This window comes from Lontra canadensis, unplaced genomic scaffold (assembly GCF_010015895.1).
Source record: "Lontra canadensis isolate GAN:19392208 unplaced genomic scaffold, GSC_riverotter_1.0 scaffold35, whole genome shotgun sequence".
NCBI lineage: Eukaryota > Metazoa > Chordata > Mammalia > Carnivora > Mustelidae > Lontra > Lontra canadensis.
This window is the reverse complement of record NW_022631029.1, coordinates 4,074,923-4,099,368: the sequence shown is the minus strand read 5'-3', so window position 1 is coordinate 4,099,368 and position 24,446 is coordinate 4,074,923. Positions and strand designations below refer to the sequence as shown.

Sequence of the window (24,446 nt, the reverse complement as noted above, 5' to 3'; positions counted from 1 at the left end):
TACGATCAAGAGAGATTTTATGTGACCTATGAAAATCTCTGGAAGCAGAACATGCTATTATCAACAAAAACAGTCTCATCACCTCCTCCCCTGTATGCCAGCCTTGGCTAAACCAACACAAAAATTCTGTTACCTGCTTGGAACTTTCATCAAGTTTCACAGAAGAAAGGAAGAGCTTATATAAACTTAACTAAATGACAGATCCCATGTCCACAGCACCAGGCTACCATCCCAACTGCTCACCAAGCAGCAGTTTGTGTGAAGTTAAAATTTAGCGCCCTCTCAGTCCATTCCAGGGGAAATGGCCTCATAAAAAGAACACAGAAACCGTTCTTGGCAGCTCTGACCTTCGCTGTTCTCCGAAAGGGCTTGCCTGATGTATGGGAAAGGGACACTTCGTCCACACTTGTTCATTCACTCACTCACTCATTTGTATCTGTCGAAAACCCACTAAGAAAGCAGATGCTGTGCCAAGCAATAGGGATACAACCCTGGATAAAAGGCAGTTCTGTTCTCAGGATCCTTCAGGAGGGACAGACCCCCAAACCAGGAGAGGAGGGGCAAGTAAGGGCATATCCACAGGTGGGAATGGATCACCACTTGCCTTGGTTCACTGAACAGCAGGGAAAGCTTCAATGGAGCGCGAAGAAATAAAGCATCTTGCTACCCCAAAGACCTGCTCCATCAAAGACTGCATTTCACAAGATCTCCAAGATTTTTTTTTTTTTAAGATTTTATTTATTTATTAGAGAAAGAGTACAAGCACAGTGGGGAGGGGCAGGGGGAGAAGCAGATCCTCCCCTGAACAGGAAGCCCGAGGTTGGGTCTGATCCCAGGATCCTGAGATCATGACCTGAGCGCAAGGCAGACACTCAACCAACTGAGCCACCCAGGCACCCCCCCAAAAACGATTTTTAAGTCACAAAGGTTTTTGTTATTTTCTTACACAAGATTCTTGCACACGCTAGGGAAGCTAAAGAGGACTATAGGCCCAATGAAGCCTCAGGACAACAAATTCCACCTCAGGGCCAGCCTGAGGAGACAGGTATGACCAGCCACAACCATTCCCTGCAAGAACTGTCCCTCTTCCCATTATCTTTTGGGCCTGGCTGGGTGGGGAGACACAGGTAACTACTTACTAGTAGTGTTTAAGGGTGGGGTAGGGGGCACTGCTAGACCTAGCACCTGCCTCACCCACTCTTGCAAACACTTGCCTCCCTCAGTGTGTTCCTCCACTGGAGCCCAGTCACACGTTCCAGGTCAAACATACCAACTGGCTTTTCCAGAAGCCCCTGTACCTCAGGTTCCTACCCTACCCACAGAAATATCCTGCCTGGGTTCCTCTGCCTTCACTATGGGTCCCTCCTTGGAATATCCCTCTACCACACTCCTGAGGCTCCCATGTGAGCCCCAACTCACACTTTAAGACACAACTTTAAAACCATGTCCCCTCAGAAAGGTCCTTGTCTGGCCCAGTCCTTCAACACGCTGGCCCTGGGAGCATGATCAGCACTCCCCCAGTGCACTCATGGGGAATACCCCCCACAGCATGCATGCCTGAGGAAGCCTTCTTAGCTATGCCCAGTACTGTCCATCATGGGGTGGGGAGTTCAGGGCAGAATTCTGGGGTTCCACCGAAAGACAGCACAAGCCTGAGCAGAGGCTTCCCTGTCAACAACCAGCTTATTCACCTTCACTCCAGCAAACTAGTCCAAGGAAAGTACCTTCACCTTTCTACTGGATCAACCAACAACCCCACAGCCTCCCAGGGTGACGGTGTCATTGCCTGTTTGTCAGGCAGGTTCCCCCACTCAAGCTGGGGCTGGAGGCCATCAAAGGCATAGGAGCCTGGGCCCCAGACACCAAGGCTTCCAATGAGGGCCAGGATATTCCCAGGGTGACCCAATAAGCAATGGACAAGAGGGGTCCAGTCCTGATGTTGACACCACAGTCCCAGGAAAGGGGGTGATGCCCCCCATGTCCCCATGTCCCCAGAGCCAGAGGGGCAGGAATTTTCCCCTGGTGCCACACTGGCTGAGAGTGGAGGAAAGGCCACAGGGTCTCCTCCAAAGCCTGTGGCTACACTCACAAAAGCTCACATAAGCAGGCACTATGAACCAAGCCTGGCACTGGGGGCTTCCCTGGCAAATCTGAATTTCACTTAGTTCTGTCTCTTGTAAGTGAAGAGCCCATGGCAGGATATTTCCCTCTTTGTGCCTCCTACACCAGGACAGCAATTCCTGCCCTGCTGCCCCTCAGGATTGCTGGTGAGTGCAACCGCAGCGCTGAGGAGGCCTGGACACACTAGGAGACCATCAGGGAGTTCAGGCCCCAATCTTTCCTAAAACGGTAAAGAGTTGCTTGCCATGAATGCAAGCTTGGCACAGAACAGACAACTGGCCATTGCGGGTTAATACTTAAATATTCTCAAACCCAGGGAAGGCAGGAATTTATCTGTTTTATGAACTGCTCTGTCCCAGCAGATGAAGAAGGATCTGGCACGGTGGGTGCTCAGGCAACATGGCTGGTGGACGTACCCACCTCTTCCTCTTTCTTAGCTCCTGGTTCCAGGATGGGGTCTGTGAACTCATGAGGAATCCAGTGATGCCTGTAGAGACTGATCACCTTGCACATGCTGTCAGCTTTTCCCACATGCACTGATGCCATGTTGCTAAAGGATGTGCAAATTCACTTAAAAGGATTTCTGAAGGGGAACCTGGGTGGTTCAGTCAGTTAAGTGCCTGACTCTTGATTTCACATCAGGTCATGATTTCAGGATCAGGAGGACCCCAACCCCCCGCCACACTGGGCTTTGTACGGAGTGTGGGGCCTGCTTAAAATTCTCTCTCCCTCTGCCCCCCTCTGCCCACTGCTTGCTTGGGTACTCCCTCTCTCTCTTCAAAAAGGGATTTCTAGGGGCGCCTGGGTGGCTCAGTGGGTTAAAGCTTCTGCCTTCGGCTAGGGTCATGTGCCCAGGGTCCTGGGATCGAGCCCCGCATCTGGCTCTCTGCTCAGCAGGGGGCCTGCTCCCCCCCCCCAACCGTCTCTGCCTGCCTCTCTGCCTACTTGTGATCTCTGTCAAATAAATAAATAAATAAATAAATAAAGTTAAAAAAAAGCGGGGGGGGGGGGGATGTCTACATTCTGTGTCATTACGTCTGTCTTTTTAAGGAACAGGTCCTGGAAGTGCAACTCCTAACCTGTGAGTCAAGACTTTGGTGGATGTTAAGGAGCCTTAATATAGTCCACAAAATCATGTACAGAAGACCACCACGCTACACCCTGATGAGACGACCCATACCTCTCCATGTTCACACATCCATTCAGTCCTGTCCCCAGAACCTGGGACCGGTTTTGTGGCTCACTCTGTGAACTACAGGAATGCAGAGGAAGCGATGCTACAAGCTTCTGAGGCAAGGTCACAGAAGCCTTGCAGTTTCCACTTGGGCCCTGAGAATGCATGCTCTGGTGGGGTCTCACAGTGTGCTGAGGATGTCAAGTTAGCCGTATGGAAAGAGGGTCAGATACACAGAGATGGGCATAACATCCTACATGAGTGACAAAGCCACTGGGGACATCCAACCTGGTTGAAAAAGGACTGCAAGGATCAGAGTCCAAGAAGCAATGCCCACCTAGGACCATCTGACCTGAAGACAGGACAAGGCTACACCAATACATCATCACTTTAAAGATTTTATTTATTTATTCATCTGACAGACAGAGATCATAAGTAGGCGGAGAAGCAGACAGAGAGAGAGAGGAGGAAGCAGGCTTCCCGCTGAGCAAAGAACCCGATGCGGGGCTTGATCTTAGGACCCTGAGACCATGACCCGAGCCGAAGGCAGAGGCTTTAGCCCACTGAGCCACCCAGGCGCCCCAATACATCATCACTTTAAACCACTAAGCTAACAAAGCTGACAGCCCAGCTCCGCCCCCAGGGAACTAGCCCACATCACTGTAACTCCGTATCCTCAGACTGTCCCCAGCAAGGAGACTCACTCTAGAAATTACCCTGGGACAAAGCAAGGAGAAACAATGTGGGAAAGAAACAGTTTACCCAAGCAACCACCCCTACTGAACCTTGAAGCCCCCCAAAAGGACCAGCAATTCTCTGTGCATGAGGGATGACCACAGCAAATGCAGACTTGAGAGGATATAGCAGCACAGCTCCAGAAAGGCCCGAGACCAGAGCTGCTCAAAAAAGAAAGGAAGTGAAGAGAGGGTCCCACAGGAGAGGAGGGGGCCATCTGTGTGTCTGGGAGCCACCAAAGCCTCAAGCATTACACTGAGTACTGCGAATCAAATCCAGAAAGCAATTCCTCATGCTTTTAATCTAATGAGTATTGCCATTCCAGAAACACTTCTAGAAAAGTCCTACAAGAGAGAAAGATGGTTACCACAACTTCCCAGGTTAGTTCTACCACCTGGGGACATTTCACTGGCCCCTGAACATACCTCTGGGATCTTTCATGGCCATCTGGACATGGGAGCTGCTCACCAGGACCCCTCACCAGCCCCCTCCTTTCCCAAGGGGAGCCGTTCACCGAGACACTTGGTGTGATCAGAAAGGGAGCTCTGCTGCACACAGACACAGGCTGTGCCTCAAAGCTGAAGACGTGCCTGCCTCAGGGGACGGTAGGCACTGATGGGTGCCTGGTCCCCTTTCCAGACCCCCCAGGGCCCTGAAGCCCACCTGCTTCCTGCCTGCCTTAGCCCCTCTTCAACTCCCTGGACTCCCTTCTTGGCATCCATTACCACTTCTCCCAGCCCTGTAACTTGACACTCTGTTGGCTGGGATGTCAAGAGAAAAGCCCAGAGCCTGCTTTGCAGGGGCTGGGAAGTCAGAATACATTTTGCTTCTTGGCCACAGAGGCCATGGAGGTGAGCAGCTGGGGATGAGATTTCTGAAACCTAGCCATCATTCTTCCTGGAGACTTCAGGTCCAACTATCGCTCTGGGACCCATTATGTGCACCCTGCCACAGCTAATGCTAAACATTTCAGAAGAAAGAAAAGGCGCTCCTGTGGCCAGGCTCTGGTCCTGAGACCCCATCCCCCCTCCAGGGCCCCTAGCACAGAGGAGGGCAGTCCCGAGGCACATGGCCAGAGCAGAGTGCTGTGCTGTCAGCAAGGCCAGGAAGCAGTCAGACTGTCCTGCTGGGGCTCCTTCTAGGAACACAGGAGCCCCCTAAAGTCACAGCCTGGCCAGGGAGGCCCAGAGGACTTCAATCCAACTGGAACAACAGGGGCCAGTTTCAGGAGGGTGCAAAGTCACCCAGGGCTGTAGAGACAAGGTGAGGATGGGTGAAATAGAACACTCCCCTAGGCCAGAGAAATTAGCTGTGACCGCACATAAAGGCCCCAACACCAAATGGCAATGGGGCAACCTTTAGGGCCAGTATCCACCCAAGGAGGTCACACCAGCTTAACACTGCCAGGAGGCAACATGTCCAATAACATCAGAAAGGCTAAATCCCATTCAGTATGCTCTGCTCAGATATTTGGAAAGGAGCACTTGTTACAAATGACCACAGTCACAGAACTGAAAGGCTGACTTACCTTGGATTTGGAAAAAAATCACCCAAGACATTTGCAGACCCTTTACAAGGGCTATCTCTGTGCCAACCACCAAGGCACACACTTCTGTATAATCCTGTATAATCCTTTCAAATGCCTGATCGTCACTCTACAAGTGAGGAAACAGTCTGAAAGGCATAACTTCTTGAGGTCACACACCTATGGCCTGCAGATAACCTGGGCTCACACTAGGCCCAGTGTTCTGTGGACGCTTGGCAATCCTGCCCAACTCTGGGACACCAAGGGCTGTCATGTGTACCCTGCACTGTACTGGGACCCATGCCCCCACCATAGGTCAGATCAGCGAGGTGCCTATGACCTACAAAGGGTTCAATGGCACCCCAGAAAAAGCAGTCAGAGGGTGAGAGAGAATGTGCTCATACGACTATTAACTCTGACACCTCTAACTCAGGTTATCAACTACCATTTTGGGAGTAGATTAAAGAGGAAAATGTTTTTACTTATTCTTAGGATCCTGGAAAACCAGCAGCATCCGCATGCCAAGTCCTTGAGTTGAGAAAGAGAGGACAAGTGTGAAAACATGGATGTGATCCTTGAACTTGACTGGAAAAAACCCTTGCTCCACATGGACTGCCACCTGCCCAAGAAAGCTTGATGGGGTTTCAGCACCCTGGAATCCAGACTCCTAAAGGGGCTGGGGCCTGGGAGAGTAAAAGAAAAAGGAGCATGGGACCCCAAATGTCATAGCACCAAAGCTAGTGATTCCTCCTTTGTCTCATCATCATACCCACATGCCAGACCAACCTTCGAACACAAAGAGAATCCAGAAGCACTCTGCAGCATGAAGGGACTCCCTACATCACATCGCATGAACCCAAACACAACTCATGGGATGCCAGCTCCCTGACCAACTCACAGAAAAAGAAAATCACCTGTGTGCAGATGAAAACTACACATCGGAAACAAATACTGCTTTCCAATTTGCAACAACTACCAACTTCCGTGACAAATGCAAAGTATTTGCTTTGTTTGAAAATTTACTGCCCCCTTTGAAAAATCTGTTTCAAACTGCTGGATCCTCCCCCACCATCCCCTGGCAAATCCCAACTTTCCCTCCCAGCATAGCTCCAGCACCCCCCACCCCCACCAAATCTGCTCTGACACTCTTAGCGCAGCAGGACCATGGGAGGCTAGTTCTACCTCTGCAGCTGTGAGGGCTCCACCGAGTCACCAGACCTCAATGAACCTCAACTGCAGAATGGGATTCCACGGACCTCCAAGGGGTATTATAAAATGTAAAAGGCAAAAACATGCACCTAATTCACAAATGACAGCCCTCCCCTTTCCCCCATTCTCACTGAACATGATGTGCACAATCAGAACAGCCCCCATCACCTCTGCAGCTATAATTTAGCTCTGAATTGACTCATCTGGCCACCTGCTCTGCAGCCAGAGGTCCCTGGGGACAAGGTCTCACGCCAAAGGCTTCCCTTCCTTCTATTGTCTGATTCCAGCGGGCCATTAACCACTGTTGCCTGAGATGGGAGCACACAGCCCTCATGGACGTCCTTGTCTTTGCCCACTTTAGACGGCCTCCTCCCAGCCCATCTAAGCTCCTCTGCACTGGGCTCTGCCAGGTCACTGTTTTAACACTGAGACAACTGTCTTTTTCACCGAGTCAGGACAGTAGTACCAAACTGCCAGTACTCAGTGGCACCATGCTGCAGGCAAAGCCCTGGATGAAGTAAAGCTATTAACTTTATTAAACTTCAGCCCTTGAGCACATGTCTTTTTAATATTCTGTGACAAGATAAAACACTTCTCCTGTGTGCCATAGCAGGACAGCCATCCAGAAGAAAAGTATGTGTGTGAGCATTCACAAGGCTCGCAGGAAGAACTCAAAGACACACTGAGGTTATTCAGACTTGGGTGTTGCACTGACATTTTCCCCAAAATGGTTAATGCAAAGCCCATTTCTTTGGAAACAATGACCAGTATTTGTTGTCAGTGATAAACTCCAAGCTTCCTACAAACAAAATATAAAAGTTTGGAAAATTTGTGTTTGACCCAAGAAGTCAGATATTAACTAATGTGATTTTGTCATACTGAATAATGCAGTGTGTCAGTATTTCAAAGGTAACTCTGTAAACTACTATTTTCTATGTTCAAAGGCATTACAAACTCAAACCTGAGTAAAAGATCATCCTGGGGGTGAAGACACAAATTACCCAGGCAGAAGAAACCCAAATAATTTGTGTAGCTACTTTGTTCTTGAGGAGGGGGTGTGGGCTACATGTGGTGACTTCCTTCCCAGGAGTCCAGCATAGGAAGAGGCAGAGAGAGTGACTTTACAGTGGAGACATCTGACAGATGCCACCCCAGCCAGGTGATTAAGGTCAACATCACAGTGAGAGGTCAAACTGATGGCATGTGCTGTGGATATGGTGTGGTAAGAAGGGTACTTTACATCTGTGGTCCTCCTCAAACCCATTGCCCCAGGCCAACCATGAAAAAACTCCAGACAAATCACAACTAAGGGATTTCCCACAACACACACGACTCGTTCTTATCAAAACTGCTGAGGTCACCAAAAACAAGAAAGTCCAAGAAACCGTCTCAGTCCAGAGGCGTCTAAGGAGATATGATGACTTTATCTACGCCAGAATTAATAAATACTTTCAAATTTCTAACACAGCAAATGGACAACAGATATTTTTCACATAGCCATGATGGAAAAGGGGTTACACCAACACTTTCAGCAAAGGGTTTCCTATGGGAAGTGCCATTCTGAGCAAAGGCTCCCGAATGGAGTTCTCCTGACATGTCATCCCCACATGGCTTTCCCTTGCTGCCGAAGTTGTGTTTTGAAAAGTGAGACATACTAAAAATTTCAAAGGACTCACCCCATAGATACCCTATAATTTATTCAATTATAAGCCAACAGAAGTCGGTGACCCTGTTCTTGTGGCCTTAAAAGCGGCAACTGGACAGGCTCTGCAGTTACCCAATTCACAGAGAATATGGCACTACCCAGGGCAGCCTAGACACCCTGCATCTGCAGATGGGGAGGCCAAGCACAGACTTCCCTCAGAAGTCAGCTGGGCGCTCCAGGCTCCCAGTGCCAGGACATTATCCTGCCCATCTCACATCCCATTCCCCCCCATACCTCCATTGTCCAGACAAAGGCATCTCTCCCTCCTCCCAACATGTCCACCTCCACCCTCATGTTCAGGTGTCCCACAAGCTTCTGGGCTCCACCCAGGGCAGAGCATCAGCTCTCTCCTCTCCAGAGGATGCCCACAGCCTGCCCTCCCTACCTGCTCCAGACGGTGCGTTATGGCCCTGCTCCAACCACCACCACTGTGGGCCTTCTCAGACCCTCTCACCAAACCCAATGTCTCCAGGGACCTGGAGCCCCTGAGCACCCCAATTTCTGAGCTGTGAGCTCCCTAAAATATGCTACCCAGATCACTCTTTCCCACACTGCCCATGGACACCGCAAGTCCTCTTGAAGGAAGGCAATGCTGTGTGCCTGGACTGGTTGTTTTCTTTAGAGTGTGGTTGTGTTAAAGTTGCTTCTGAAAGCTACCAAGGCCCTGCACTGAGGAACTCTACATGTCACCAGCTCTCAGTCATACTAAGACTGGAACAAAGCTTTTCAAAGTGGTTATTTACATCCCAACTATTTTTAAGATTTAAGCTCTAAAAATAAGCAGTCTTAGGGGGCTTGGGACCCAGGGAAGAGGATTAGTAATGTCTGGTATGTCTCCCATCTCCACCCATCAGACACTTCCCACCTCCTCTCCCACCCCACTCCCAGGCGGGGCCCCCTCATTGACATCTAGGCTGCTTTGCCATAAGGAACTCAGCGTCTGTCAAGGCAACTGACCCTGCTGTCACCACCTGCCTCCCACAGGGCTCTGTGGCCATTCACCTGCCCTCTTCTTTCTCATTCTTGGACATCCTTAAGTCCCAATGGCTTTTCCTATCACTGTGACAAACCTTACCAGACCATGATGGGAGCTTCTGAGGCTTAAGAACGACCAACCCAATTTCAGAGGAGACAATGAACTTCACCAGGGTGGAGTAAATGGTCCCAAGCCACATGGGGATGTGAGTGGAATCAGGTTGCTGGACACCAATTTTCTTTCTCCACCACCTGCTACTCCCCTAAGACTCACAAATTATAATTCACATGCTCATTCCTCTGACAGAAAAAAAGAAAAAAAAAAAGAAAAAAAAAAACACCTTGGAAATCTCTTGCCATTAAGCCATCTCTCCTTTTTCTTCAGGGCACTTCTGCTGAGAAAAGTCTTCTCAAAGTCTGACTTCTGCTTACTCTCCCTCCCCCCGGGAATCACACAGCAGCCCCCCTTCATCCTGGTGTTTCACCAGGGTAGGTGGCCACAAGGGACATGACAGGATCCCTCAGGCCAATGTGCTTGCCATCCCCCACCTTCCAGGTTTGTTACGGTTCTGGTACACACTGTTTTCAATACAGCAGAGAAATGGCTGCAAAACATAAAGCAAAGCACATGAAAGCAGCTTTAGAGCCCTCACGGACTTCATAGGTAAAACATTTAAAGGACCTGCTTCAGCACCCAAGACACCAGTTGTAAGATGAGGAGTCTGTCATCATGTGACAAACAAAGCACTAGCAGGAAGATGTACTGAAGAGCTATCAGAAACTTCAACTGCAGAATTAGGCCAAATAATTTCAAAGAAAATGATCTGCGTAATCTACAAATCTGCTTAATTCACATGTGTGTGAATTGTTCATGACTGCTAGGGTGCCTGGGTGGCTCAGTGGGTTAAGCCTCTGCCTTCGGCTCAGGTGATGATCCCAGGGTCCTGGGATCGAGCCCCGCATCAGGCTCTCTGCTCAGCCGGGAGCCTGCTTCCCCCTTTCTCTCTGCCTGCCCCTCTGCCTACTTGTGATCTCTGTCAAATAAATAAAAAAAATCTTTAAAAAAAATAAAAAAAAATTTAAAAAAAGAGTTCATGACTGCTAAAGGATGAGTGTTTACAGGTGCTTACCTCACCGACTGTACACAGCCGTCTTCTGGTTCCTGACAGGGCAACCACATCCCCAAGAAGGCAGGCACTACCCAGTTGAGAAAGAGACAGCCCCTTCATGAGCAGGGGAAGGTGTTATAAAGGCAATGGGCAGGTGGCTTCTCACCTGTCATCAGTCTGGCTTACACTAGGCCCCATGTGAGCTGCATCTCTCTGGGAGTTAGAAAGAGGACACCCAGAGTCTGTCACTCTGATAGGCCAGCATTACCTAATGATTTTTAGAAGTACAGGTGAACCCCTCAAATTTCAATTTCAAACCTGGGATAAAGATACAGCTCAGAATAAAGGCAGGTGGACAGAAAGACAGACTTGGGATGAGGAGCCTACAGGGAAGGAATAAAGCAGAGAATAACACAAGAGAGGCTACAGCTAAGGCAGGGAAGGAAGCACGGAACCAGGAACAGATTTCTGAAGGAACATACCTCTTGGTTCCCATGCACTAAACACGCTAAGAAAAGCAAGCAGGCCATGGAGATTTCTAGTTGGAGCTGATGGAGCTGCTCCCTGAGACTGCCCAGCCTCTCCTGGAAGTCACCCAGCAGTAACGACAGAGAATTAGCAAGTGAAAGCAGCAGCCAGGCCACAACAGGTGCTAGGGAGGGGCGGGGCTCCAGAGAGCTTTCCACAAGAGTGCAGGAGCCCCCAGACTCAGCAAAGTGGTCATACAGAAGGAAACAGGCTTCTAGCTAAGAGACTTCCAAAGCTCTCACACATAAAGAGGGGGTGCATGAGTGGGGGCATCCAATCCTTGTGAGGAAGATGTCAGAGAGCCAGGGTGAGAGTCACAACCACACCTACCCAGGCTGTGCAAGAACCCAAGCCATCACACCCACAGCTATGTCACATTCACCAAACTCACTCAAGAACACACATTCCAGCGGACAGCTGGTCAGGCCAGGCACAGCTGTGATGGAGCATGGTCCTGAGAGAAGAGTAGGTGGGGCTCAGGTCAGTACATGGCTGGTGAGCACTACGTTTCCATCTCCTTCCTATCACCATGGGAAAGAGGTAGCAGTCACACTAGCATGCCAGAGCATGCCAGAGCATGCCAGGACCTGGACCCAGACCCCTCTGTAGACCCCATGGCTAAATTTGTAAAGAAGGATGACACCAAACTGAGAATAAAGCAGCTGAACCCCCATACCTGTGAGTAAAATAGTCCAGACATTGCCAGGGTGGGGGCAGCAGTTTCTTTGAAATAATTCAACATGCATGTACTCTGTGACCCTAATTCAACCCCTAAGTATTAAGCAGATAAATAAAGGATTGATGTCCCCGCAAAGACCTGTAGAAATGATGACCGGAGCCACAGTCACACCAGCCCCAAAATGCAGACTGCCCAGTGTCTATGGTCGGATGGGTGGATACAGCGTGCATACCCGCACAGGAGAAAATCCGCAAAATGCTCCATACAATAGGGATGAATCCCAAAACACATGGAGAGAAGCCAGACCCCACTGAGCTCATGCATGATTCTGTTTCTAGAATCCATTTCTGAGAGGAGGCATGATTAGTCTAGGGTGAGAGAGTATATCCCGTCAAGGAGAACAGGAAATGTTTAAATGGCTACTTTTATGGTGACTACTAGGTTCTGTATCCTCATAAGGCTTTGGACTACACTGGTGAAAAATACACCAGGAGAGGCTCTCTGGGCTTTATCTCCTCACAGGGCAGGCAATCCTCTTCTTCCTCTCCCAAGAGGCTGCCTGTAAAGAGCATCTGCCAGACAAGAACTCAACCTGTCACCTAGGGAGTCATGTTGGGTGAGTGAAGGGATGCAGCCCTCTACCTGCAGGCCCCATTTCTATGCAGAAGAGAACAAGGCCGTCCATATAAACCCATATTATAGACAACAGGCAGCTGCAACATGTTACTTTCAGATTCATTTTTGGTTTTAGGAGAACGCAGGTGTGTTGACGTGAATGTGGGTGATATGCCCCCACACAACACACCACGGCAGGACAACCAAACCCTGTTTCAATATCAAATGAATAGTGATGTCCCTGGACACAGAAGGTGTGCCTAATTTTTTTTCCTTTTTTTGGTGACTAGTTTCTTTAAAGATGTGTCACCCCCATGATATCCTTGGTGAATGTCAAAGTCTCTAAAGAAAGATGGGAGAGTGATTCTGTCATCAAAAACACCAACTTTAACGAAAGGGCCCTGCTTTGCAGGCCTGGTAAACAGAGGACGCTTTCAGTGCATTTTTAGTCTGTTCAAGTTCGCAAGTGCTTGACTTAGGGAGGTGGAAAGCCAGAAAAACTCAAGCCAGGAACAGCTCTAATGGCTCAGACACTACTGCCAGTAGGCCATGGACCCCTCAGTGGCATAGGAGCCCCTTCTACCCAGGGGGCAGGCCCTCAGTCTGAGTGAAGCCCTGACCTGTAGCAAATCAGATGCATGATGCAAAGAGGGATGGGGAGAGAGGAGGGAGACATGCAACTACCCAAAGGCCACACACCCCAACAGAACCCAGGAATGGAAGTCATCTGAACATCTGCCCCACATTCACTGAGGCCCACATAGCAGGCTATTGAGAAGTGGAAGCTGGCCTACTTGACTGCCCCTGCCTCACCCATGGGACCCAGGGAGCCTCAGCCCTGTTTCCTCCCAGATAAAATGAGGAAGTAGAGAAGGGTCTGCTTTGGCACACATGGACTTCCATCCCCAATGAGCTATACCCCTTAATCTCTAGTCTTTGTCTCCAAGACCTCTGCACATTGTTTCATATTATAGTACACCAGAAAGTAGCTATGATCACATCTTGTCCTTTCTTTTTTTTTTAAATTAACATATAATGTATTATTTGTTTCAGGGGTACAGGTCTCTGATTCATCAGTCTTTTAGGGACTATCACAATGTGGGTCACAGAGTCAGCCTGGTCCTGGCCTATTAACAACCCAGGAAGGGCCAATGTCTCAGAAAAAGGCATATACATACACGTTTTCAGTAAAGCATGGGGGTGGCTGTTGATGGGAGCCCATACCCCACAAAGGCCCAGACTGAAAAGACACCCAGTCCTCACCTTTCAGGTGCAGAACCTCTAAAGAACAGGCTCATGTTTTATTGAGTTAAATGCTCCTCAACCCGAAAGTCCGGGGGGGAGGGGGAGTTGTTCTCACCTGTGCATGGCCCAGATTACTTCTAAAGATCAACAACTTGTGAAAGAAAGAGACTCTCTATAGGAAAGTACAGGAGTAGAATCTATTTATCACAGAAACAAAATAGAGAACCCAAAATAGATTCCTCTGCTTACCCCAACTCCAGCCTCTTCCAACAATCCTGACTTGGGATGGGGTAGGAGGAGGGCAGGCATGTGCCCATGACCTTTGGGTTGGTCTCACAAGACCAGTAGGCTCAAGTTCCACCTTTGTGGATTTTTGTTTTTCTGTGAGCACGTTTATGGATGCCAGAAAAAAAAACACCCAAACTATTTTAATCTCATTAATTTTTTTAAATATCCATATTGAGGTATAATTTACATACCCCTAAAATTCATTCACTATAGTATAATTCAATGATTTTTAATAAACTTAAGAGTTGTGCAACCTCTATCACAATCTAATTTTAGACTACTTCCACCACCCCCAAAAAGTTCCCTTGAGCCCATGAGATGTTGATCATTGCTCCCAACCACCCCCACCCCCAGGCAACTACCAGTCACTGTCTTTATAGTAAGTTTGTTTTGAACATTCCCCATAGATGAAATTATACAACATGCAGTCTCTGGGTCGTTGTCTCCCTACCAGCATGGGGAGTCTGAGGTTAATCCATGCTGCTGCATGAATCGGGAGTTCATTTTTAAATTTCTCAATAGTATTCCACTGCATGGTTAGAGAATGTTATATCTACCTTTGCCTGGCTATCTGGATAGTTTCCATCTTTCAGTTATTATGAATTATGCTGTGAACACCCACGTACCTGTCTTTGTGTGGACACATGTTTTTATCATTTCTCTTGAGTATGTTCCTTGGATAGAATGCAGGGTCTGTGATAAGTTCATGTGTAACTTTGTAAGAAACTGCTGAATGTTATGCCATTTTACATTTCCACTAGCAAAGTATGAGAGTTCCACCTTCTCCACATCACCAACACTTGTTATTGTGTTGTTTTTTTTTTTCTTTAAAAAACAACAAGAACAACAACAACAACCATCCCTGAGAGTTGTTTAATGGCCCAGCCTTTGGTCTACCCTGGAGAATGTTCCATGATCATGTATAAAGATGTATTCTGTTTTCTGTAGTCACTGGTGCTCTATAGATTCCTGTTAGGCCAAATGGATCAACAATGCTGAGTCTTCTAGAACTTTAACAATTTTCTGTTTAGTTGCTCTACCAATTAAGAGTGGAATATTGAATTCTCTAACGATAATTGATAAAATGTCATTTCTACTACCTTATCAGTTTATGTCTCAGGTATTTTGGGGTTCTATTCTTAGGTTGACATAAACTTATGACTGGTATGTCTGTCTCCCTGCTAGATAATTATAAAATGTCACTCTTTGGCTCTAGTACTATTTTTTGGTCTTATAGTCAATTTCATCTGACATTGGTAATAGTCACTCTAGCTTTCCTATGGTTACTTACGGTATAGTTTTTCCCATTATTTTACCAAAGGATAAAGCATCCTTAAACCTAAGAAGTGTCTTTTATAGACAATATACAATTAAGTGGGATCTTGCTTTTATCTAGTCTGATAACCTCTACCTTGATAATTGGGGTTTTTAGACCCCTCACATTTAACACAATAATTGATCTGATTGGATTTACAGGTGCTAAAGTGTCATTTTGCTAGTTGTACATACATTCTTTTTTTGTTATTCCTCATTGACAGTCTGCTTTTGTGTTAAACATTTCTTAGTATACAACTAAATTCTTCTGATTTTTTAAAATTGTATTTTAAAGTTATTCTTAATAGTTGCTCTAGAGATTACAATGATCATCTTATTAATTTACCACAATCTGCTTCAAATTAATATTAACTTGATTCCAGTAAAATGTAGAAAAACTTTACCCCAATGGAGCTCCATTTCATTCCTCCTGTTTTATACTATTATTCTCTGACATATCTGTCACCATTATAAACACAACAGACTTTGGTATGCTTTGGTGAATTCCAGAGAGATGCAATGGTTATTTTTGTCTATTCTATGACCAGTGTTAAGTTACAGTTACCACTTTACATAGTGTTATGTGTTTTAAGAAGAAATAAGAATAAAGTTTTTTATGTTAGCCCACATATTTACCATTTCCAGTGCTCTTTTCTTCCTGGGAACCTAAGTTACCAACATGTCATTTTCTTTCAGCCTGAAGAACTGGCAGGTCTGCCAGCGGTGGATTCTTTTGGTCTATATCTAAAAATGTCTTTTTTGCCTTCATTTCTGAAGTTCTGTGGACACAGAATTCCAGGTTGACAGTTTTCTTCCTTGAGCGCTCATGAATACCATTCAGCTTTTATCTTGGGTGAGAAGCTGGCTGTGAATCATATGAATGCTCCCCTGTATGTAATAAGCCCTTTTTCTCTTGCTACTTTTAAGATTTTCTTTTTCTCTGGCTTGTAACAACTTGACTATAATGTGTCTAGGTATAGATCACTTTGTGTTTCTGCTACTTGAGGTCTGTTGAGCTTTTTGAGCAGGAATTCTCCTCACATACGTTCTTGAATATTATTTCTTCAAATAGTTTTTGTCTTGCCCCAACCATGACTGCAATCCTGGGCTAACAGAGTCATTGTCCTTCCCCATTTCCCACCTCTAAGACTGTCACTCCAACCAATAAGGCCAAGGTTCCAGGGCTACTGTCCCACAACTCTCCTAAATCGAATGAGCCCCTTCTCACTCCTGCAGAGAGGGGGCTGGTCTTCACAGCCTGTACCTGCCAGGCAGAAGTTCCCTAGCAGTAGAACTGGGGAGAGGGCATGGAAAGGACTCCAGGCTAAATCCTCACATATTCTCACTATTCTTACCCGAAGTTCAGTAGTTCCTTAAGCACAAACACTTCTCAGATCATTATATGCCTCAGACCAATTTCCAAAGTGCTGAAATGATTGACATTTTTGGGCTTATTTCGTCCTGTTTTATAGTTTGGGGGTGTGTGTGAAAATCTCTCCTCAATCAATTGTTGCTGGAAATTACCCTCCAGCTTTGATTTACTTTGAAAATAAAATACACACAAACTGGGAGCCTAAATCAGAAAAGCTGACAGAGATGGAGAGGGGAACTGCTGAGAGGGAAAGAACTGAATTTACCCTTTGGTCTTCCTATGTATGCTACACATCACACCAATGTAGTAAAAAAAGTTTTATCTTGGTGATTTTAATTCATCAGCCACTTCCTTAAAGAAAATTATCTCTCCTAGAAGCTACCAGAAACTCCCTTTAGTCTTCAACATGCCCAATTTGAGTCATAAGATAGCATGAGGGACGCCTAGATGTCTCAGTAGGTTAAATTTTGCCTTCTGCTCAGGTCATGACCCTGGGGTCCTGGGATCAAGCCCCGAGTCTGCTTCTCCCTCTCCCTCTGACCCTCCCCCCACTCATGCTTTCACTTGCGTGCACTCTAACTCAAATGAATTTTAAAAATCTCAAAAAAAAAAAAAGAACAAAACAGTGTGAAAGAAAACGAGGCAGTTGTGAAACAAAGCCAAACAGAAATTCTAGACACAGAATACTATGCAGCAATGAAAATGAATTAACTACCACTAAACTCAATGTAGATAAATCTCACAAACAGTAAGCTGAATGAAAGCAAGCAAAGGGTACAGACTGTATAATACCATTATGTATTATGCAAAACCAGGAAAAACTAACCTATGCTATTAGAAGCCAAGAAACTGGTTACCCTTGTGGTAGTGACAATAAGCAGGCGTAAGGGGGCTTCAAGGCTGTTTCTTGAATCAAGCTGTAAGGATGTGTTCACGTTTGGGCAAATGTATCAAGTAGCACCCTTCTGCACTTTTCAGTATGTGTCCTATATCTCAATTAAAAAAAAAAAATGAAATTCTCTCAGAACCATCTAAAATTGCTTGCTAGTTTTATAAGATTCAGTGAACTTGAAGCTGAAGAGCTTCAACCCACTTAAACTATGATTAATACAGCTGTGCCTTTTGATCTGCCCAATGTGGGATTTCACACTAACCTGAGAACCAATGGAACAACCACACCATGATACAGGGAGGTTCCTAAAGGGATGTTCTCAAGCCAGATGCACTCAATAAGGAAGGATTCAAAGACCACCTGTTTCTAACACAGAAGCTGGGGCCACGCACTCCAGAACAGGTAAGTTTTAGAATTGTAAGGTATACCTGATCCTATGATTTTTGTCAAAACTCACAACTGTACTTCTTAAATAAATTAAACAGAATATTCTATGTGGAAACTCAGGGACATAGTAGCTCTACATGTGGACCACCTTATTTTGAGTGAAGACTGAAGGGACAGTTGTCACCAATACTTCCCACACTAGGACCAATTCTGGGTACATATCTGTCACCCAATAACCAGCAACCAGAGACTATCACCCATTTTACTAATGAAGAAACAAAAAGACCATCTACTCAAGATCAGTCAGGGAATATAATGTGACCCCAACTCTGCCTACCAGCCACCAGAGCCAAACTCTTTCCACACTCTCTTACTGCTCCATGAGTGCCCTGGGGAGTCTCTAGTCCTGTAGGATCAACTCTGCCCTGTGTGCCTGGGTTAATCTCTGATCCCTGCTCCCTTGTTTCCTTTGTGTCATAAGGATATCATCCCCACCAACCTCAAAAAACACCACTCTGTCCAAGTAACCTTGGGTTTGAAGTCAATAGGCATAATGGAGGAAGTCTGGAAGCAAGAGGCCCAAAGGCCAAATGTAGCCCCAGGCCTTGTCAACAGAAAGATGTGGTAATCTCTCCCTCATAATCTGCTGGGTTGCCTTGCAGAGAAGCAAGGTGATTACAGGAGAAAATGCACACCAGGAGCCCAGACGCAAGAAGAACCCAGATCTTCACAAGCAGGGGCTCTTCCTCCTCCTCAGCTACCTGAGACAGCACCTGAAACACTAAGGACCAAGTCAGATGGAAGGAAAGAAGGCCCAGACTTAACGATTTTATTTCTGAAGCTTTCAAAGAGGCCTCTGGTTTTAGAACAGGGAGAGCAAAAAGCAGAGACAGACAGAAAAAGGCCTTTTGGGGTATTAGAAAAAAAAGTACCCCCCAACCCACTTTGAATGCTTTCCCCATAGAAGGGGTTGGATTCTCCCATTTATCTCAAAGAGGTTAAGAATTGTAAAAGCTGAGAAATGTCAGGCCAAATGACCTCTGAAATCTGCAGGATTCTGAAAATCTGGGCTCCAAAATGAATTTAACATGACGACTGCAGGGTAGAGTCATCCCTGTGTGAGTTAATCAACACTCATGCTCCCAACTTCCCTGGCTCTGCACCTGCTACCCTTACCCCCACCCAGGGCAAACAGACTTGGAAAGGAGTCTGTAGGGGAGGACCAGGGAGTTAGTGAGGGAGGGCCAGGAGGGCCACACACCCGTTGTGGCATATCTGGTTCAAAAGACATCTAGGCGTGAACATTCTGGAGAATGGTTCTCTCATCAGACCTCCAAGGAGAGCAGTAACAGTAGATGCTAGGCCCAGACTTCTCTTTACAAGAAAATGTTTCTGAGTGAAGAAATTGGTGGGGGGGAGGGGGTATGACAGGAAAGACACTGAGTCTTAATTCTTCCAAGTTTTTTCCTTAAGAACCTCACAAAGCTGAGGATCAGTAAAGTTACTCTTGAACTAATTTGTACTAAGCAGAAATCAAAACACCACACCACAGGAGACTTGAACAGAATGATCTCCTCCCTCATAATGTGCTGGCTATAAGGAGTGGTGGCACAAGTACAAGGTATCCCTGAGCTGGACTCCAGACTCTGCCCCCAGCCCAGTGACCCAGAAGAAGCTTAGAACCCCTGCTCTCCTGAACCCCAAATCTACAAAGCAAGGAGATATATTCAAATTAAAAACTCTTGAGTTTTCCCACAAATCAAAAGCATCAGCTGAACAGACGAGAGGTCTGAGTTTAGTCAAGACTTGCTGCCTTACAAGGGAGCTGATGGAGAATACTATCCCTCCTCTTGTGAGAACCACACCCTCTGTCACTGATATCCAGGCCCCAGTGGGGAGGTCTGTCCAGTACAGTACAGTGATGCCAGAACTAGAACCCACAGCCATCTCCACAACTCACCCAAAGCTGCTTCCTGAAGGCCTGAAGGGAAGCCTCATCCCCATCTCCTCACCACCTCTTCACACCCAGGAGACCTGGTTCCAGGTCCCTCCTCCTCACCTGTATGAGGTACGCATGTCCACGGGCCCGTCACCCGCCTGCCCTTCGCATCTGCCCATGGTCGGCACCTCTGCCCCCCTCAGCAACCCTTGGGCTGGGCCTGCTCCTGGCTCAGGCGTCACTCTCATGTCTCCGTCAGTGTTTAAATCTGAAGACAACAATCCTCTCTCCATTTTTATTTTCTTGCTCTCCACATCATCCTCCGCTGGGTCCCGTTCAAGCGCTCGTTTCTGACTCCGTGTTCGGCATGCTTCTTCAGTCATTCTGAACTTTGGGAGAAGGAGAAAACACGACATTTAAACTTGGCACAACCAAGTTGCTACCTTCTTAGAAACTTTTTCAGAGTGTCAGCTTGGAGAGTTTTCCTTGCCACATGCTGCTAGCAGAAGTAGGCACAACAAATCCAGGACCCACAAAGTATGCCCAAGACCTTTCTTCACTGCCTGGGGAAGGCTGGGCAGGATCAGTGGAGCATCTGGGGGGTTGAGATCTTTGGGGACCTGGACAAGAACAATGGAAAGTGGCTCCTTATCAGAAGGAAGGGGAGTCCTCTGTGCTCCAGACTCAAAAGCAAACAGAGGCAAACTGGTCTAGATCTGAACTCCCTGCATTTGGGATTCTAAGTACCTACCCTGGATTGGAGGTGTCTGTAATCTTGCAAAGGGAAAGCACACTGTCCCAGGAGCAGGGTCAATGCCCAGGTCCAGCCCAGCACTGCCTCAGGTTGACCCTTTCTCTCCCCTTTAGTGAGGGACAGGCTCCTCATTCCCTGCTCACTTCTGGGGGTGAGAGGTGGGGGTCACGTTTAACCCTTTGACCGCCAGCAAGGTAAACTTTGAGTGGAGTAAGAGCTGGCTCGTCACTGTGCCAGCATCCTGTACCTGCAGCACACACATATCTTGATTTAAAGAAAGAAAAGAAGAAAAAAAAAAAAAAAACAGCTGAGTCAGTTTTTGATCCCATGACATCACTGGGCTCCACATGACCCTTCCCAGGATTCAGTCTGAGAGACAAAGCACTTTCCAGAAAACCAGTCTGAACCGGTTCCAGACAACAAGCTGAAGTGTTATTAACCCTCACAGAGACAGGATGGAGGACAGCGCAGTGATGTCTGTCTGCAGGGAGGCTGCTGGCATTCCACAACAGAGTCTGGGACACAGGCACTCGCTCTTAAAGGAGCCACTCTGAGCCCAGCCTTGATGTCCCAACAAGGCAGGACACAGGAAATAAAACTGCAACAAGAGTTCAGTCAGTCTAAAAAGCCAAGCCAGAGTTCGTGAGAGGACAAAAAAGAATTTAGCTGCCAGGCTCTAACAGAATTCCCAAAGTGCCAGTTCTACACAGGATAGTAGGCATCCAGTCTACCAACATGGGGCCCATGGAGGAATACACCATGGGCTCAGAGAATCTCAATTCATACCTGTGGTGTACCTACACGGAAGGCACCTGTGTCCACAGACACAGACTCTGTGTCCACAGGCAGTGCACCTGGCACCTCAGTTTCCTCACCAGTGAATACCCTGGGAGGCCTATCCTGGACAGGGCCAGTCATTCCCAGTCCCAGAGCCCACCTTCTGGGAGGCTGAGGGCAACACAGAGTAACAAGGGGGCCACTCCATCATATACGGGATACCCTCCTGAGATTATTCACTCACAATCTTCTTTAGGAGCCAATTCCACAAAGAGCAGTAGCGCAGGGCCTTGCCCCAATGGCCCCTTTGGTTGGACTTAGAGTGAAAGGAATGAAACGGACAGCTGCCTCATGCTGCTGGCTCAGGAGGCAGAGTGGCCCATATACACACGTCAGGCCAGTGTGGCCTGGCTGGGGCACTCAGATATCTGCTACTACAGGCAGTACAAATGAGTCAAAATGAGCAAGTCTCCTGGTGGTCATGTCACCCCTAGGGTGCTCCCCACCCATGTTGAAGGAACGTGGGGCTGGAGAACTCAACGCTCAAGGGCACAGGATATCAACAAGACCTTCATCTGACCCCAATTCCTCCTGGCATCCTATCCCGTGCCTGCCACCAACCCTGCTCAGTCCCAGTCACCCTTCCCCAAATATCCCCCCATCCTCTCCTCCCATTCTCTGTGTGAATATGGTCTCCTAACTGGCTCGGAGAAAGCAAGGATACCCCCCATGTCCCTCTTAGCCTAAAGCTCTATGGCTTCTGTCCTCCTTCTTCTTTTAATTTTATTTATTTGACAGAGAGAGAAGAGACAGCGAGAGAGGGAACAGAAGCAGGGGGAGTGGGAGAGGGAGAAGCAGGCTTCCCGCCAAGCGGGGAGCCCAAGGCAGGGCTTGATCTCAGGACCCTGAGATCATGACCTAAGCCAAGGGCAGATGCTTAAGACTGAGCCACCCAGGCGTCCCTGGCTTCTGTCCTCTGATACGCCTTCACAACAAACCCAGTCAGCCTGCTCACTGAGTCTATCAGCCCTGTCTCTGTGAGACTGCAGATCAGTCACTGTCCTGAGTGTCAGTCACCCTCCCCTCCCTCACTGTGGGCTCTTGGGTCATCTTTCCTTGGGGACGGCCTAAAACAGGAGCCCCTTGCACATTTGGGAATTAGACAAGAGGAACAATTTCAGTAGCTGCCTTGGACAGCAGGTAGCTGTGCTCCCCAGACCAGAAAGGAGCCTATCAGGATCAAACAGGAGAGGACAGGAGACAGAACCAGAAAAAAGGAAAAGAAGGTCCCCACTAGTCAGAAGAAATTCTGCCCCTAAGGGAGAAACTCCCAGTCTGGCCCGGTACCCACTGAAGGAGAAGCGGGACTAAGGTCGATGTGGAGGATGCCCTCCCCAATCCTGTACTCAAACTCCCTCATGCTTCCCCACTCTGCCTCTGCTCCAGCTGGTACCCTCACCCACCCACCCACCCTGCCAGCCAGCACAATCTTTGGCCTTGTAAATTCCAGATTCCAATCCATGATTCTCATCTAAACCCAGACCCTATGTGAAGTCTTTCCTCTCAACTGCCCACATCTTAACTGCCCACATAGATAAGGGGAGAGGGGGAACCAAACCAGTTGCTGTGTGCCAAGTCACCAGCCTGGCAAGGTAGTGCCCAGGTGACCTCACTTCATTGTCACTGGTGTAAAACAAGAAATGGCAAAGGGCCAGAGCAGAGCCTCACACCCACAGGGCTGCTCCTTCCAGCCCCAGTGACCACCCTGGGTCATAGGATCCTCCACAGCACCCCAGTTTGGGTAGTTGATTAGGGTTCCCAGCAGAGGACACAGAACATAGCCTGTTTATGCTCTGTGTGCAGTATCAGGGTAGCTCACTCTGAAGCTGAGGGGCTAGAACTCTGCCAACCCTAAGCCCAGAAATAACAGCCATCCTGGCAGTGCACACATGCCCTGCCCCTCCGACTCTGGTGGGGGCTTCTTGGGAGGGGGGCTGCTGCATGCCTCCCACACCAAAGGAAGGACCAGCATAGCTGGAGGGGGTACGGGGCCGAACATGGCACAGAGTGCCTCCAGCTCTGCACCCCACCCCCTGTCCTGCCTTAGGTGGAGCCTGTTCCACACAAGGTGGCTGTCTTAGAGGCCACAAGGGGCACGTGCTCCTGGGGACGGCAGGTATTGGTAAATAGCAGCTCCTCCCTCCTCGCAGCATAAAGGACCAGTGGCGCCCACCCCCCGACGTCTCCTGCACTAGGGCTAGCGGCCACCACCTGCAGGCATGAACCCAGAATCTGCCACAAACCTACAGGGAAGAAACAAGCCTTGAGGAATGAAGCATGACCTATGATCTCTGCAAAAAACAGCGAGGAGGTACATTAGAATACATTCTAAAGAGCAGGTGAAGAGGCTGGATTAGTGTGATAGCAAATTAGGATCTGCTTCACATCCCTGGTCAGTAAGGGTAGAATGAAGGGAAAGACAACAGAGTTTCTACCACAGGCCCATTCAGGAATGGCCAGCCCACAAAGAGCAGCTCCCTTTTACTGAAGGGGGACCCCATGCTGGTAGGGGAATATCCTGACAGCAGCTCGCCCACTGTAAAGCTGAGGCCCCCAGGTCTGCAAAAGGCTGCCTAAGGCACAGGATGCTACCCAGGAAGCAAGGCTAGAACGCAGGTGGCCTCAGCCCCTCACAGAGCCTGCTCTAATACATCCTCAGACAAGGATGGGGGAGCAGAAAGGTGGCAGGATGAAGCCCAGATCCTCCTCACCCCAAGAAGGAGGTTGTAGCCACACTAGAGGCTACACAGGCATACCCACAAAGCAACCCCAGAACAAAGGGGCCATGAAATCACAGGTGAAAGGATGACATGGGACTTTGGGTCAGTGCAAACTGTAATTGCCTCTACCAAAGGCTACTTTATTTGTTTATTTTTTTGGAAAATGCTTTGACAATATATTTTTTCATTTTTTAATTTTTTATTGTTTTTAAGATTTTATTTATTTGACAGCTAGAGATCACAAGTAGGCAGAGAGGCAGGCAGAGAAAAAGGAAAGCAGGCTCCCCACTGAGCGGAGAGCCCAACGTGGGGCTTGATCCCAG

At 47.9% G+C, this 24,446-nt stretch overlaps 1 protein-coding gene across 8 annotated transcripts in view; it reads right to left on the bottom strand.

The window, feature by feature from the left end:
* GATAD2A (GATA zinc finger domain containing 2A) overlaps positions 1–24,446 on the bottom strand; it is a 103,106-nt gene that overhangs the window by 16,686 nt on the left and 61,974 nt on the right. For 5 of the 8 annotated variants that reach the window (XM_032867773.1, XM_032867778.1, XM_032867780.1 and 2 more), the window contains one exon: positions 19,933–20,201. In XM_032867773.1, the coding sequence (XP_032723664.1) occupies positions 19,933–20,201 (269 nt within the window). Of the gene's footprint in view, positions 1–11,484; positions 11,547–19,932; positions 20,202–24,446 lie in introns of those variants that run through there. The other 3 variants (XM_032867776.1, XM_032867777.1, XM_032867779.1) reach the window with 2 other exon arrangements.